Below are 12,680 nucleotides of genomic sequence, written 5' to 3'. Positions count from 1 at the left end.
GCCCAGTGCAGCCTGTGTAACTCTATGTAAAGTTGAAGATTAGATCTCAGATAACATGCTTCAGAAATTTAAGGCATTCTAAAATCACAGGATATGATAACTGTTGACTACATGGAGTCAAGTACAAATGTTGGAGAAATTCCTCATCACACACAAGTCATTTGGTTGAATTTCAACCCTTAAGATACACGCCAGGAAGTGCAATGCAAATATTACAGTAATAACTCTCATCCAGTCTTGCAGCAGCATAACTGTAGGAAACAAGCACAACTATGGCTACCCTTTTACCTTATGGGGATCAGCTCATACCCCTTGCCAACTGTGACTCACTCTTTACAATTTCATTTTCTTTTTGCTTAAACCGCGATCTTATAGTCACCAAATACTTTCAGTCCATATATTCAAAATCTAAACTACATATATTTATCATATTTTAGTTCCTTAACAATGTTATGACTGTGTGTGTGTGTGTGTGTGTGTGTGTGTGTGTGTGTGTGTGTGTGTGTGTGTGTGTGTGTGTGTGTGTGGTAGTTTACATTAAGACCTCAGATGTCAGTAATACATAACCTTACCTTTCAAAGCAGTAAGGTGATTATGTCCAGTGTGAGCCAAAGGACCAAAGACCCAAAGGACCAATACTCAAGATGAATTGGTTCTGGGTAAGATGGCACTCATCCGCCTCACACTCAAACCACCTCATTGCTTGTGACTTTTGAGCAGATCGAAACAACACATACTCTACACAGGGTGCAAGTTTTGAGACGTATGTGAACATCTTCCCAACCATCAAGTGCCAAGGTGGAGCAGCTTCCACACACTAGGTGTTAACACCTTGAGTCTGATTCACATCCTCAGAGGGAGGGACTGTCTAACTTGAGGCGACACCAGGTGCTTCGGTCACACTGCTGTCTGCCACTGAACTAACATCTCACCTGACTACACCTTGTTAGGAGAAGAGGAGATGGTGGTTATATGGGCTCGTACGTGCTGGAATTGTAGGGCCGCATTTTGCATCGCTTGACGTGATTTCGGAGATTGAAAGCCATCGATATGCGAACTCCGCAAAATTGGCAATTTACAGGTTGTCGGGAGGGCCACCTTTTAGTATCTTTCGGACTGCTGCCTGTCGACAAATTTAGTGCCATATCTGAAACAAGGCAAACATGAGTCAATCAAAAAAGGGAGTATGAGGATGGTGAGCACTACTTTTAAATGATCAGGGATGCAAGTTTTACACTGAGGAATGGATGTAAAATTAATCACAAACTATGAAAGGATCAGGGAAAGGAAGCTGAGGGCATTTTTTTTTCTTTTTTAAATTTATCCCAACTCCACTGGCTTAATTACTGTATTCGATTTGAATGTGAACAGAGGACCCCATGAAGAGAGGTTAGCCTCTGTGTACTGCAGTCAGTATTATTAATGATGCAAGGCAGCTTGTGGCACTCATAACAACAGCTTTACTGAAAGTGCCTGTAGCTTTCTTTTTGGCCAATCAACTGAAGGACACGTGAGCCCATATAATCACTGATGGACGTGAAAAGAACCATAACTAAAACACTTGCATTCATGTTGCCTCACATGAACGCAAATTGCTAGCTCAACAGGAAAAAAAAAAGAAAATAAATAAAATACAACAAAGCAAAACAAAAATGATGATAGAACATAAAAACCATCTTTTTTTTCAGAGTTTCTACCTCGCTTTGCATCACCTGCAAACGTGACTGGACTAAAAATTTAATCAAACACAACAATATTATATGCTTCTTAAATAGCAATTCATTTTAACAGATTCCTGATAACTGAGAAAAGGCATGTCTCAGATATGCTGAGACAAAATTATATTGCATGTCTTTTCTTCCCCCGGGTCAGTCACTGGTGTCCTTGCTGCGTAGCAGGATTTGGTGCATCACTCAAATGCCTCTAGTGCCAAAAAATATCCAGCTCAGACTCCCTCATCCTTGTATTACTGAACCAAATGTTACTGTCACTAATCATGCTATAAGAGAACCACATGAAGTGAAACTATTTACTACCCCTGACTAATCTATATCCTACAAAATACTAACTAATCTGCTACACACATAGTGATTGATGACAGAAGTAGTTATGATCAGAAATTGTCTGACGCATTCACTTCAACTGTGTATAACATTTTCCTTTCACCTTGAGTCCTCTGATCTGCTGAGTTACAACACTACAACGCTTGATGATTAACTAATGATCAGCAAATCAGAGAAGCTAAGACTGAGGGAAGGCACTAAGCACAGGAGTGAGAGCGGCAGCTTAACTGACTAGTAACAGTGACTGCACCTGGAACATGCCACTGAACATGCAAGGACACACAACTTGTATGTGGTGAACTACAGTCATCAGGGGCTTCAAACAGTACCCCTTATGACAACAGCAGTGTCACTCGTGGAATATAAAGGATGAAACTCCATTTACTCAACTTTTCTAAACCATATCTAGGTTTTATCTATGAATTAAAACTTATATCCTAACACAATATGAATTTAAAAGAACTTTTGGAAAGCAATCCTTAAGACAACAAGTGGTAACATATTTAAGAAATACCAGTTATGTTTCCTTAATAATGTCTAGTTTACCTGTAAACCTCAACATTCCAACTAAATGGGTGCTAAAAAATTTAAACCATATAATTCTCAGTACGTAGATAATGATGTCCATGTTACATATTCACTTAAGTTTCATCAATTCATACTTGGCTTCGATAATCACATCTACAAATAGATGCAAAATGTTCTTTCAGATGTGCAGTCAGGGATAATGAAGATTACAATAATAGTTTCTTTTTTTCTATTCTTTGCAATTTTATATATTTTCTTGAATTTGCATTAAAGTAAATGTTTTCTATGATTTTTTTTCTTTTACACTGCCCAACATGTTCAATAGAAATGGATAAAGAACCTGAGCCTCAGTTTTGTCCACTGCAGACAAACTCAACACCAACACCTTCCATACCCACAAGGCAGCTCATGTAAAGCCACTAGTGGATTTTTTTTTTTTTTATGTTTAAAAAAGAAAAAAAAAGTGATAATAAATACTGCCCCAAAGCACACAGAATCAACTGAATCCTATGACAGAATCATCAAAGAATTCAGTATTTTCTTAATCTAAATTGTAAAAGTTAATGCAGATGAACAGCTTTACATATTTCTCTTTACGAACACACACACCAGGGACTCTCACTTATAGGTAAGGATAAGTACGTAGTTCAATGCAAACACCTCTATACACTGTAGAAACTCATCACACTCATACTGATGGGGTCAATGTTACTTATCCTTGACAATACCCAAGATGATCTGGGAACAACAATCCTCACCAAGTAAAATAAATCATCACTTGAATACAAGATCGCTCACCAGCTGCCAATCGTCCACAAGGAAGACCAAGAATGCCAGCACAAAACAAGAGCTTTCATCTGATACAAGTAGCACCTTAGCAACAATGCTGACCACCACAACAAACAACTCAAACATTATACCAAATCAAGACCCTATTTCCAAATCAATATTGTATAAACATTACAGTCACAAATAAGGGCAGGATAAAGATGCCAAGGCTGATCCACGTCATGTCTGCCTCACTTTACTCATTTACCTGTCATCAAACTTTCCACCCATGTGGCCTTGCTAAACTGCCAAAGACCATAACACTTCAGGCACTTATCTTTTGAAATCATATGTTTGAAGTGTGTGTGTATTTACCTAGTTGTAATATACATTGAGACCAGTGTGTGTGTGTGTGTGTGTGTGTGTGTGTGTGTGTGTGTGTGTGTGTGTGTGTGTGTGTGTGTGTAACATTTAAAATGGCTGTTGCATAAATTGATAATGTGAGTATTGACTCAAGTATAAGAGAGCAAAATAAATAAATTTCATTAAAACAAAATAATATGAATTGTTTTTATTTCCTTATACTGATGCGGGCTGAGACCAACAGCAACAAAAAGCAAGTGCAACAAAGCAAAAAATGTCTGATATATGATTCAACCAAAAAATATGATAACAAGAACAAAAAAACAACTAAATACAGTTTTGAAATATTTACAATGTCTATTCTTACTAAATAACAGATCAGAATTGCACTAAAAAACAGAAAATTGAAAACACACAAGGTAAAATAAGTGAGATGAAACATAATAAATGACAAACACTGTACATATTCCATCTAACACTTCTAATAAAACAACAGAAAATTTGAGTATATATGTACATAAATCTGCTTGGTAAGAAATTTGAGTTCTGCTACAATCATATATAATTTAATACAAAATAAATATTCTATCACAGATAATCATAACAACAAATCATGGGCATGTGAACCATCAAATAAGACGTGCACTTGTTGACCAAAGTAAACACAGATTGCAACACACACCTGCACACTCATCACTGCAGGCATCTGTCACCTCCCTGCACGTGTGTGTGTGTTTGTGCCCAGGAACGAGTAGAATTTGACATGCAACGTACGTGATACCCACAGACCCTAATCACAAGCAAGGATAAACGCACATACATGCAGACAGTGTATAAACAAAGACAAGTGAAACAAACATATGCACAGACACCTGCATACATACATACACACATACACATACATACAAGACAACACAACAAAAATGCAAACATCACACTGGAATTAAGTGCTGATGAGGCTCAGAAATAAACATCTTCCTTATGTATTATTATTATTTTCTTTTCTTTTTTTTTTTTTGTTTAACTATGACTTCTCAATGTAACATTGTACTAACAAAGCATTTCCCTTATTCTTACTTTAAGTAGACATCTTTCTTATCAAAATGTTTTTTTTCTCATTTCTTTTGTCTTTTCTTTCTTTTTTTTTTTTTTTCTTGAGGTGGAGGCTTTGAGGCTTTGACTTGGAAATCCTCACAAAGCAATTTTTAGTATGCTCTAACAAGATTAACTTACTTTAGACCTTCTCAAAAGAGTTAAAAAACGATACCCCAACATGTTCCTTCTGTGTCTGTGGCAATGCCACGGAATAATTTAGCTTCATTTTGTGCCCAGTAAAATATTCATGTTACTATTTCTTTATCATAGTTTTTTCTTTCTTTCTTTTTAACACATAAAGGAGGCAGACCACAGGCAAAAAGCAAGTGTATTTTCATTAAAATCATAGCCACAGTCTCTCTGATAAAGAAAAAGCAAAGGAATCTAAAGTAAGAACAAGTTTAGGTCAGAAGATCCTGAATCTCCTCTCTTAAATAAGATCAAACACAGGAAGGGAGAAAAACCAATTTAGTCTCAGTGTTTACCAGTACAGGGGTAAAAAAAAATCTATTAGGGTAGTCAGCATGGAAATAACAGTAGAATATAACAAGAGATGGTATCCGCAGTGAAGTCAGTCAGTCAGAGGAAGGATATCAAGGAAAAGAAAATCTTTTGCTTCTAACCTGTCAAAAATAATCATAGTAATCTCTTCCTGGATACAACATAGCTGGGGCACAACACATTCGTTGCACCTTCATCTAAGCACCAACAATATGCTCAGTACCATCATGGCTCAATTCTTTGTGTGACTTGTTATCAAATTAATCACACATCAACAATCATCTTGTCTTAGTCTCAGTCTTGTTCTCAAAATCTTCCACATTAGATTTCTCAAGGTGTGTGTTAACACCATGTTGATTAAAGAGCCTTCATTATAATACTTCTGCTCCCATACACCACCTCGACAAGTACTGGAAGACAGTGCTCTCAAACACGTCACAATCACCAAGTGTTAAATAAATTTTACCTATCCTTTAATTTTATGTGTGTCCTTCATGGTTAATAAACAGGATTGGGGACCAGTAAGTCACCAAACTGGAGGTTGTATTCTTTCTCTCCCTTAATATGCAGGACATCACATATCTCTTTTAAGCATTCACCAAGCAAACATCCCACTTACAGTGGAGCAAATCAGAAAAGACACTGTGTTTCTATCTAACTGTAAGAGTAAAGATGCAGAGGAATGGATTGCTATTGCTGCCCTGGTCACTCTGCCTTTGAAGTGGCCCTTTACTACAGAGGGAATGTGATGGCACTAATCTTCCAGCAAATGGAATACAATACTCATGGGGTTGTGCTGCATCTCACCACCTCACCTATTCAAAAATAGTGTGTATATAAAAGAAATCTTTGATACACTAGTAATGTGATAATACTGACTGCTGAACGAGGTGTTAATGAGTGAAAGCCAATTAACAATTTATGAACACTAGGAACTGATGAGGACAATCATTTCCATGGCTAGTCAACACAGGTCATTTGCTTTCCTTGCCATTGTACATTCATCATTAAATACTACCATCAAACCACACTTAGGAACATTCCTTTGGTAACACGGCAAGCAGTGCTAACACACCTCCTTCACTTGGCTGACTTTGCAGATAGCACAGCACTTCAACACCTCAAATAAACCCTAAAAAAAAAAAAAAAAAAAAAAAAAAAAAAAAAAAAACATATCTTACCCTGGTATATTTCCTAGAAAAATATATGAATATCTTTAGTATACTATTCACGAAACAAATTCTATTATTTATGAATGATAATCACTATAGACAGATTCTAGATATTTGGTTTTCTCTGTAAGTCTTACAGTCTTTTTAAGATACCAGCTTCTTCTGTCAATAAACAACTTTCTTTTACACTTTGTTGCATCCAGGCAAGACAGTCAGAATAACTGAGCATCTACATAAGCCATTCCTTGCAGCACATCATTTGCCATAAAAGTAAGCAAGTGTACTTTTCCAGTAAGATTCAGGCAAAACTGGCCGTGGACTATTTAAGACTACATACACAGATTAACACTAATTGGTCCCAAAAATCACAATAATGAATGACTCTACACAATTCACTTGACGTATTTTCATAGCTTAATATTACACTTTACACTCCATCTTGAGATTAAGTGTTCTGAAGCATACATGGCAATGGTAATGACACTTCTTCAATAAGACAAGTATTTTCCAGCACAGCAGTCCTCACACAACATTCATTACTACTTACATCACATGACATTCTACACACACACACACATGTATACAAACTACAATAAATATATCTAAACATCATTCATTGTGCAAAATATAACAAGATACATCACCTGTTGAGTATTTTATAACTAAGGATTCCCATAATGTTAGGTAATTTCTGTCTTACACTTCCTACCTTCGAATGAAGTTATGTGGCAAGCATATATTGGCAGGTATTAGATCTAGCAAGCTGAGGGAAGGGGTAAGTTGGTATGCAAATAAACTAATCATAATATTGTACAAAATGTTGCTGACCAAATAGCCAGACGCACGAAATAAGATGCGGTGAGTCACATCATTTGAAGGGAAGAATTAAGTAATAAATATGAATATAAATACATTAACAAACAACTGTTGCATCCAAGATTTGCACCAATCATGTGGCCTCTGTGAAATGGTTCACAGGAAGCTTGTACCCAGCCCAGCACATTGTGCTTCACCTCACTACCCTCACTGTAACAGAGCCACCACTTCCTTTGTCTGAGATCACTTTTGTAACAAAAATAAAGCTGATGTGTGTGCAGAAGGAAGACACTGTGACAAGTACAGCTCATGAGGAGTCATCTTTAAAACTGAGGTACACAGGCCCAAGACAAGTTCAAGACAAACAGGTATGAACAAGACTTTCATGCATGCACTACATAATTAGTAACTCTTAACTAGTTATTAGATTTCCTTCCCAAAATCATGAATACATTAAGACAAAATAAGGCACGGGGGAATTTCCTTTTCTTGTGTATTTCATCCAAGACTTTTAATGGCCTCAACAATACAAGATGCATAGCATCAATCCACATCAATGCAACACAGGCAAACAGAGCAAAGCTGGTAATGTCATCCATGACGAGACTGATTTGAGTCACATCATATAGTGTAGCTGGAAATTGCACGTGCAAGCCATCACTTAGATCATTTTCATCAAACAGCAAAATATTTTATTCAAATTTTCAAAAAAAGCTTTGTTGCAACATGACTGCAGCAAAATTAGTGCCATTCCCTACAATGCACGTAATGCAATACAAAAGAAAGGATCTTTCCTTGATCCAATATGCAGTCATTTTTATTTTGTACATGTAGTGATGCCAAGAGGCAGCATTTAAACCATTTGTAACTCATTATTGCATCAAAGGTGAATATTAACATTAATAAACATTATGAAAGTCAGCAAAAAAAATTTTATGTTCATACTATATAAGGCTGTTGTGTTTCTTTTCACATTTTTCATGTGCGTGACACACCACAACAGGGGCAGAGGTGAACCACTTCACCAATTAGAGTCATAAGAAATGAAAGTGTTTCCAAACACTAACAGGAAACAGGGCTCAATGCTACTCAGTTTTCTTAAGTATCTAAGAAATATATTCATAGACTAAAACCAGTCAACTAAAGGTACAACATGCTTTTTACTCAGACACTGCTGAGAGGGAGCATGTCATCTCTAATAATTGAAATGGTGATGGGAAAGGTGGAGCTGAGGTGACCAGGTAATGACTACATATGTACACAGGTGATGGCCATGGTGAGGGTGAAGTGGAGATGAGGCTGGAGGGCACTGCCTGACTGACACAAGACACACTGGAACATTACTATTCACATTTAAAGGTCTCTCATAATATAATCCCTGTGAGTTGTCAAATACATGACAACTCATAGAAAGCTTTAAAAATATTTTTTTCTTTTTTTAAATCACGTGTTACTTAATCTAAGAATTTGTAAATAGAATAAAAACTTATTGCCTTGCATCAGCAGCCACTACACTCCAACACTCATTACTACATAGCTAACATGCCTTTTTATATGGAATACTGTTTTGAAGACCAAGAACCACCACCTGAACAGAGACTAAATGAACGGTGTACAAGCCAACACCACAGCCCACCTGCTTCCCTCGGCACAGGTTGGGGCCATTGTGCACAGGGAAGACAACAAACATGACAGGAAGATCTCCACTTCAATATACTGAGGTTAATAGTAAAATGAACTGAATAAATTAATTAGTAAACTCATAGTATAAGATTCTTACCTACACCCTAAAGCTAACATGACACAATAAAAGTACACGTCTAAATATGCAACGTCAGGGGATATAAAGTATCCGCGAGTTAATTCAATGATAAGCGTCATCACACATGTAATGCTCAGGTGGGTATTAGGATGAGGGGTGAGGCCAATTCTTACATCAACACTTCCCAACCCTCCATGCAGGTGATGCATTGGCAACCCTGGTGCTATGGGCAGACTGGATAAAGAAAGTACAGTAAAGTAAGGAGACAAGCAGCCAGTGCTCCTTTGTGCTGCCTCAACCTGAGTGTGTGTGGCAGGATATGCATTAAATTCCTGAAGAACATAGAAAAGGATGTTAAAATAGTAAAGATATTGAAACTGAAGTTGTGTTACTCCTGACAAGGAAGTAACAGGGAAGCACTCACATATACTGTGATCAGTTAATCAGTGTGGTGATGAGAACATCCTGATAAATCATTAACTTTGAACTTCAATGACAGCTTTTCACTAAATGTTGTCAACACTAACAAAATAATGACAGGTGTCTCAGATAACTTATCTTTTGGTTCCTACCATGGCCATCCCAGCCATGAAGCATCTCCACAACACAACTAGCAAGACTAAGTCTTCCATCACTCATGGGAAATAATGGCATGACTTCAAAATAGGTGTCTATTCTTCAAATGAAATTACTTCATTGTTTCAACAAAGACAGTGAAAACTCCATTCCTTCAATTAATACTCACTCTCAACTCTTACCAATAAAATTCAAGTGCTAAAGAAAGTTTAGTTTGAGCATTGTGTCAGGAGCATGTGGCAGCGGTGACTGAAGAAGGAGAAGGGGGAGGAGTGCCAGTGTAGCGCTCTCTGACAACAATAGAAGGAAGACAAACCAACGAGCCTCACCTGCACACCATAAACTCTCTTGGTCTTTATATTTACAAACCTGAAAATCTCAACCTACACCAGCAGCAGCAGCAGTAAGTATGAAGCTGATGAGAATGCGTGTATGTATATAAATATACAGGTACACACATACATAAGTATAAATGTATACATGAGTGCTTCATTGCAGTCATGTATTTATACAAATGCATGTGTGCAGAATAGGCAATATACATAGTAAAGAACGACAAATAGCGAGGGAGGGAGAGAGGGAGGGAGGGAGGGAGGAGTGGTGTTAATAATAAGTCCCGCCACCGTGCTGGTCGGTGTGCCCCCACTGGGCAAGGCTCCAGCCGTCCAACTCTACGTTACCATTACGAGTGTTCATTATGGGCCACCTCAAGGTGCTTCTTCAGATCAGTTCTTATGTCAAACCACTGAGGGCAATAGAAACAGGGCACCTGGTCGGAGACACTATGGACCAGGCCTACGTGGTACTTTAGTGCAGCTATGGTGGAGTAGCGCTTGCCGCAGTGGGGGCAGTCGCGGGGGCCAGCGTAGCGCGGCCGGCCAACTTTCACCGTCAGCTGGGTACCTGCAACAAGATTCACCGCCCTTAGTCCTCCAAACTCCCGCACACCCAACAACCTCCCTCCTACTCACGCTGTGGCTGCTTCTCTCCCTGTCCTTCCTCTTCTACAACAAACAGAAGAAAGATTTCATTGGGAAACCCAATGTGAAATTTGCTGTCACCTCTGAGCCACTGGTCACCACTCCTTCCACTCTCTGGGTGCCAAACAAACTCTCCTGTTTGAGGCTGAAGTGCAAGGCCTCTTCTGTGCCACTCTGAGACTCATCTCTGGCTTGATAATCATGCATGGCTGCACTGGGTCTACAGTCACTAGGAAGAGTGAGGCAAGGATTTCTCATGATTTATGAACTAAACCTCCATGTATATTGATGGATTAAAGGAAAAATTTACACTATGATATTAAACTTCAAGCCAAAACATAAAACAACATAACAAATACAACAAAAAATCCTTAGGAGACACCAGAAGAGGTTATTTAAAAATCACAATCTCAATGTAGATAAAATCACAATACTCAATAAAGAAATTACCTTAACTTTGCTTTTAGAAATTTTACAAGCTAGAAATGTTACTGATATTAAACTTAACAGAAGAGTAATGACAAGCATACCTGCCCTGTGATGTCCTCTGGCCAGAAGCAAGCTAATGTTAATAAGTGATAGAGGAACAGTGAGTCATGAACAAAATGTTTCCCCTACACATGCACTGTGCACACCCAATCCAATACATTCAGTACATCTCCCAATTAAAAGTTAGATAGTGAAGATTCCACACACCTATTCAAGATAAATAAAAACTTACAGTAATCCAATCAACCAAATTAAAAGGAAAAGGTTTTCTTTTGCTGTAAAAGCAAGATGAGCTTGGGTTTTCTTCATAAACAAATATATAAATTAGATATTATTTATTCAGTCTATATGACTACAGCTGTAGTCATATAGACTGAAGGCTGCAGCACAATACACTTAACCCTCGGCTATCGCGCCCAATTGGGACCGAAATAGCCGCGCCATAGCCGAAAACGTGATAGCCAAATTGAACAACTAATGGTGAAAACCGTTATTGGTGCTGCAACCACAAATTTTACTCCTAATATCCCTCATTTTTACCTTTTTTTTAATTACTGTATAATCCATTGGTACCAATTAAATTCAATAAATTCATAAACAACATTTCACAGCTAGGGTTCTGTCTTGTCTCATTGGTTTACATTCGGCGATGGTAGGAGGACGGCGTGGAAGGTTTTTACATTACAAGGGCACTGGCCAAGGGCAAACAAAGTGTTGGAAAAAAAAAAATCCCGCTGGTTGCCAGGCCCTGTTAAGAGGAAAGTAGAAAGAGAAAAAACAAAAAAATCTAAAAGGAGGGTTGGTAGTCATTGTGAGCACAAAAATGGTAGAATCTGGCTATCACTGTCTAGTGGAGAGGACGTGCACTCAGAGACTGTGTTTCATCTTGGTGGGAAGGCGGTTTAGGCCAATGAGTGCTCAGATATCCCATGACATCATGGCTGGGCGCGCGATAGCAGGCATCTGAGATCGCGATAATGAAATTTTAGCAGCTTTTCATGGGTGCGTGATAGCAATAAAACGCGATAGCTGAAGTCGCGATAGCCGAGGGTAGACTGTACTTGGCAACCTTCCCATCAACACCATTTACAACCTGGCATACAGCACACTTAGGGAATATTTGTGACAATTGACATAATTTAGCAGCACAATTTATTATTTGAAACTCATAATTCATTATATCTACTATTTGCCATTGCTGCTGTATATGTACTATCACCAGTGGTATTCCTTAAGCATGCCATATGCATAGTTTCAGACAGTGTTAAGAGAAAAGGTTTGATAAGTTGCCGGAGTATATGATGCAATCTTTGGTTCCTGTGACAATGACGAATGATGAAAATCTTGCTGTAGTATCGACAAGTATGTACGTGATCAGGACCAGAGCAGCTGGATGACAAAAGAAGCTCAAACAGAAATACACTTAAGTCTAACCCAGGAGATTATGGTAACTTGAACTGTTCCCCCAAGTACATGGAGGTACTGGTGCAAACACGAGCAAACGAAGAAAGTTTCTCCCCATTACCCAGGTTGAAATGTGATAAGATGAAAACTAGATAATTATCAC

General features: G+C 38.1%; 1 protein-coding gene across 7 annotated transcripts in view; it reads right to left on the bottom strand.

The window, feature by feature from the left end:
• Positions 1-12,680, bottom strand: part of LOC123507565 (broad-complex core protein-like) — a 64,103-nt gene that overhangs the window by 16,473 nt on the left and 34,950 nt on the right. For 2 of the 7 annotated variants that reach the window (XM_045260508.1, XM_045260509.1), the window contains one exon: positions 935-1,147. The exons of 3 other annotated variants lie outside the window; for them this stretch is intronic. In XM_045260508.1, the coding sequence (XP_045116443.1) occupies positions 969-1,147 (179 nt within the window). In that variant the 3' untranslated portion in view covers positions 935-968. Of the gene's footprint in view, positions 1-934; positions 1,148-3,918; positions 10,548-12,680 lie in introns of those variants that run through there. 2 more of the 7 variants (XM_045260506.1, XM_045260507.1) reach the window with 1 other exon arrangement.

The sequence above is a fragment of the Portunus trituberculatus genome, chromosome 22 (genome assembly GCF_017591435.1).
Source record: "Portunus trituberculatus isolate SZX2019 chromosome 22, ASM1759143v1, whole genome shotgun sequence".
Classification (NCBI taxonomy): domain Eukaryota; kingdom Metazoa; phylum Arthropoda; class Malacostraca; order Decapoda; family Portunidae; genus Portunus; species Portunus trituberculatus.
The sequence above is the reverse complement of the archived record's forward strand: the minus strand, read 5'-3'. Positions and strand labels throughout refer to the sequence as shown.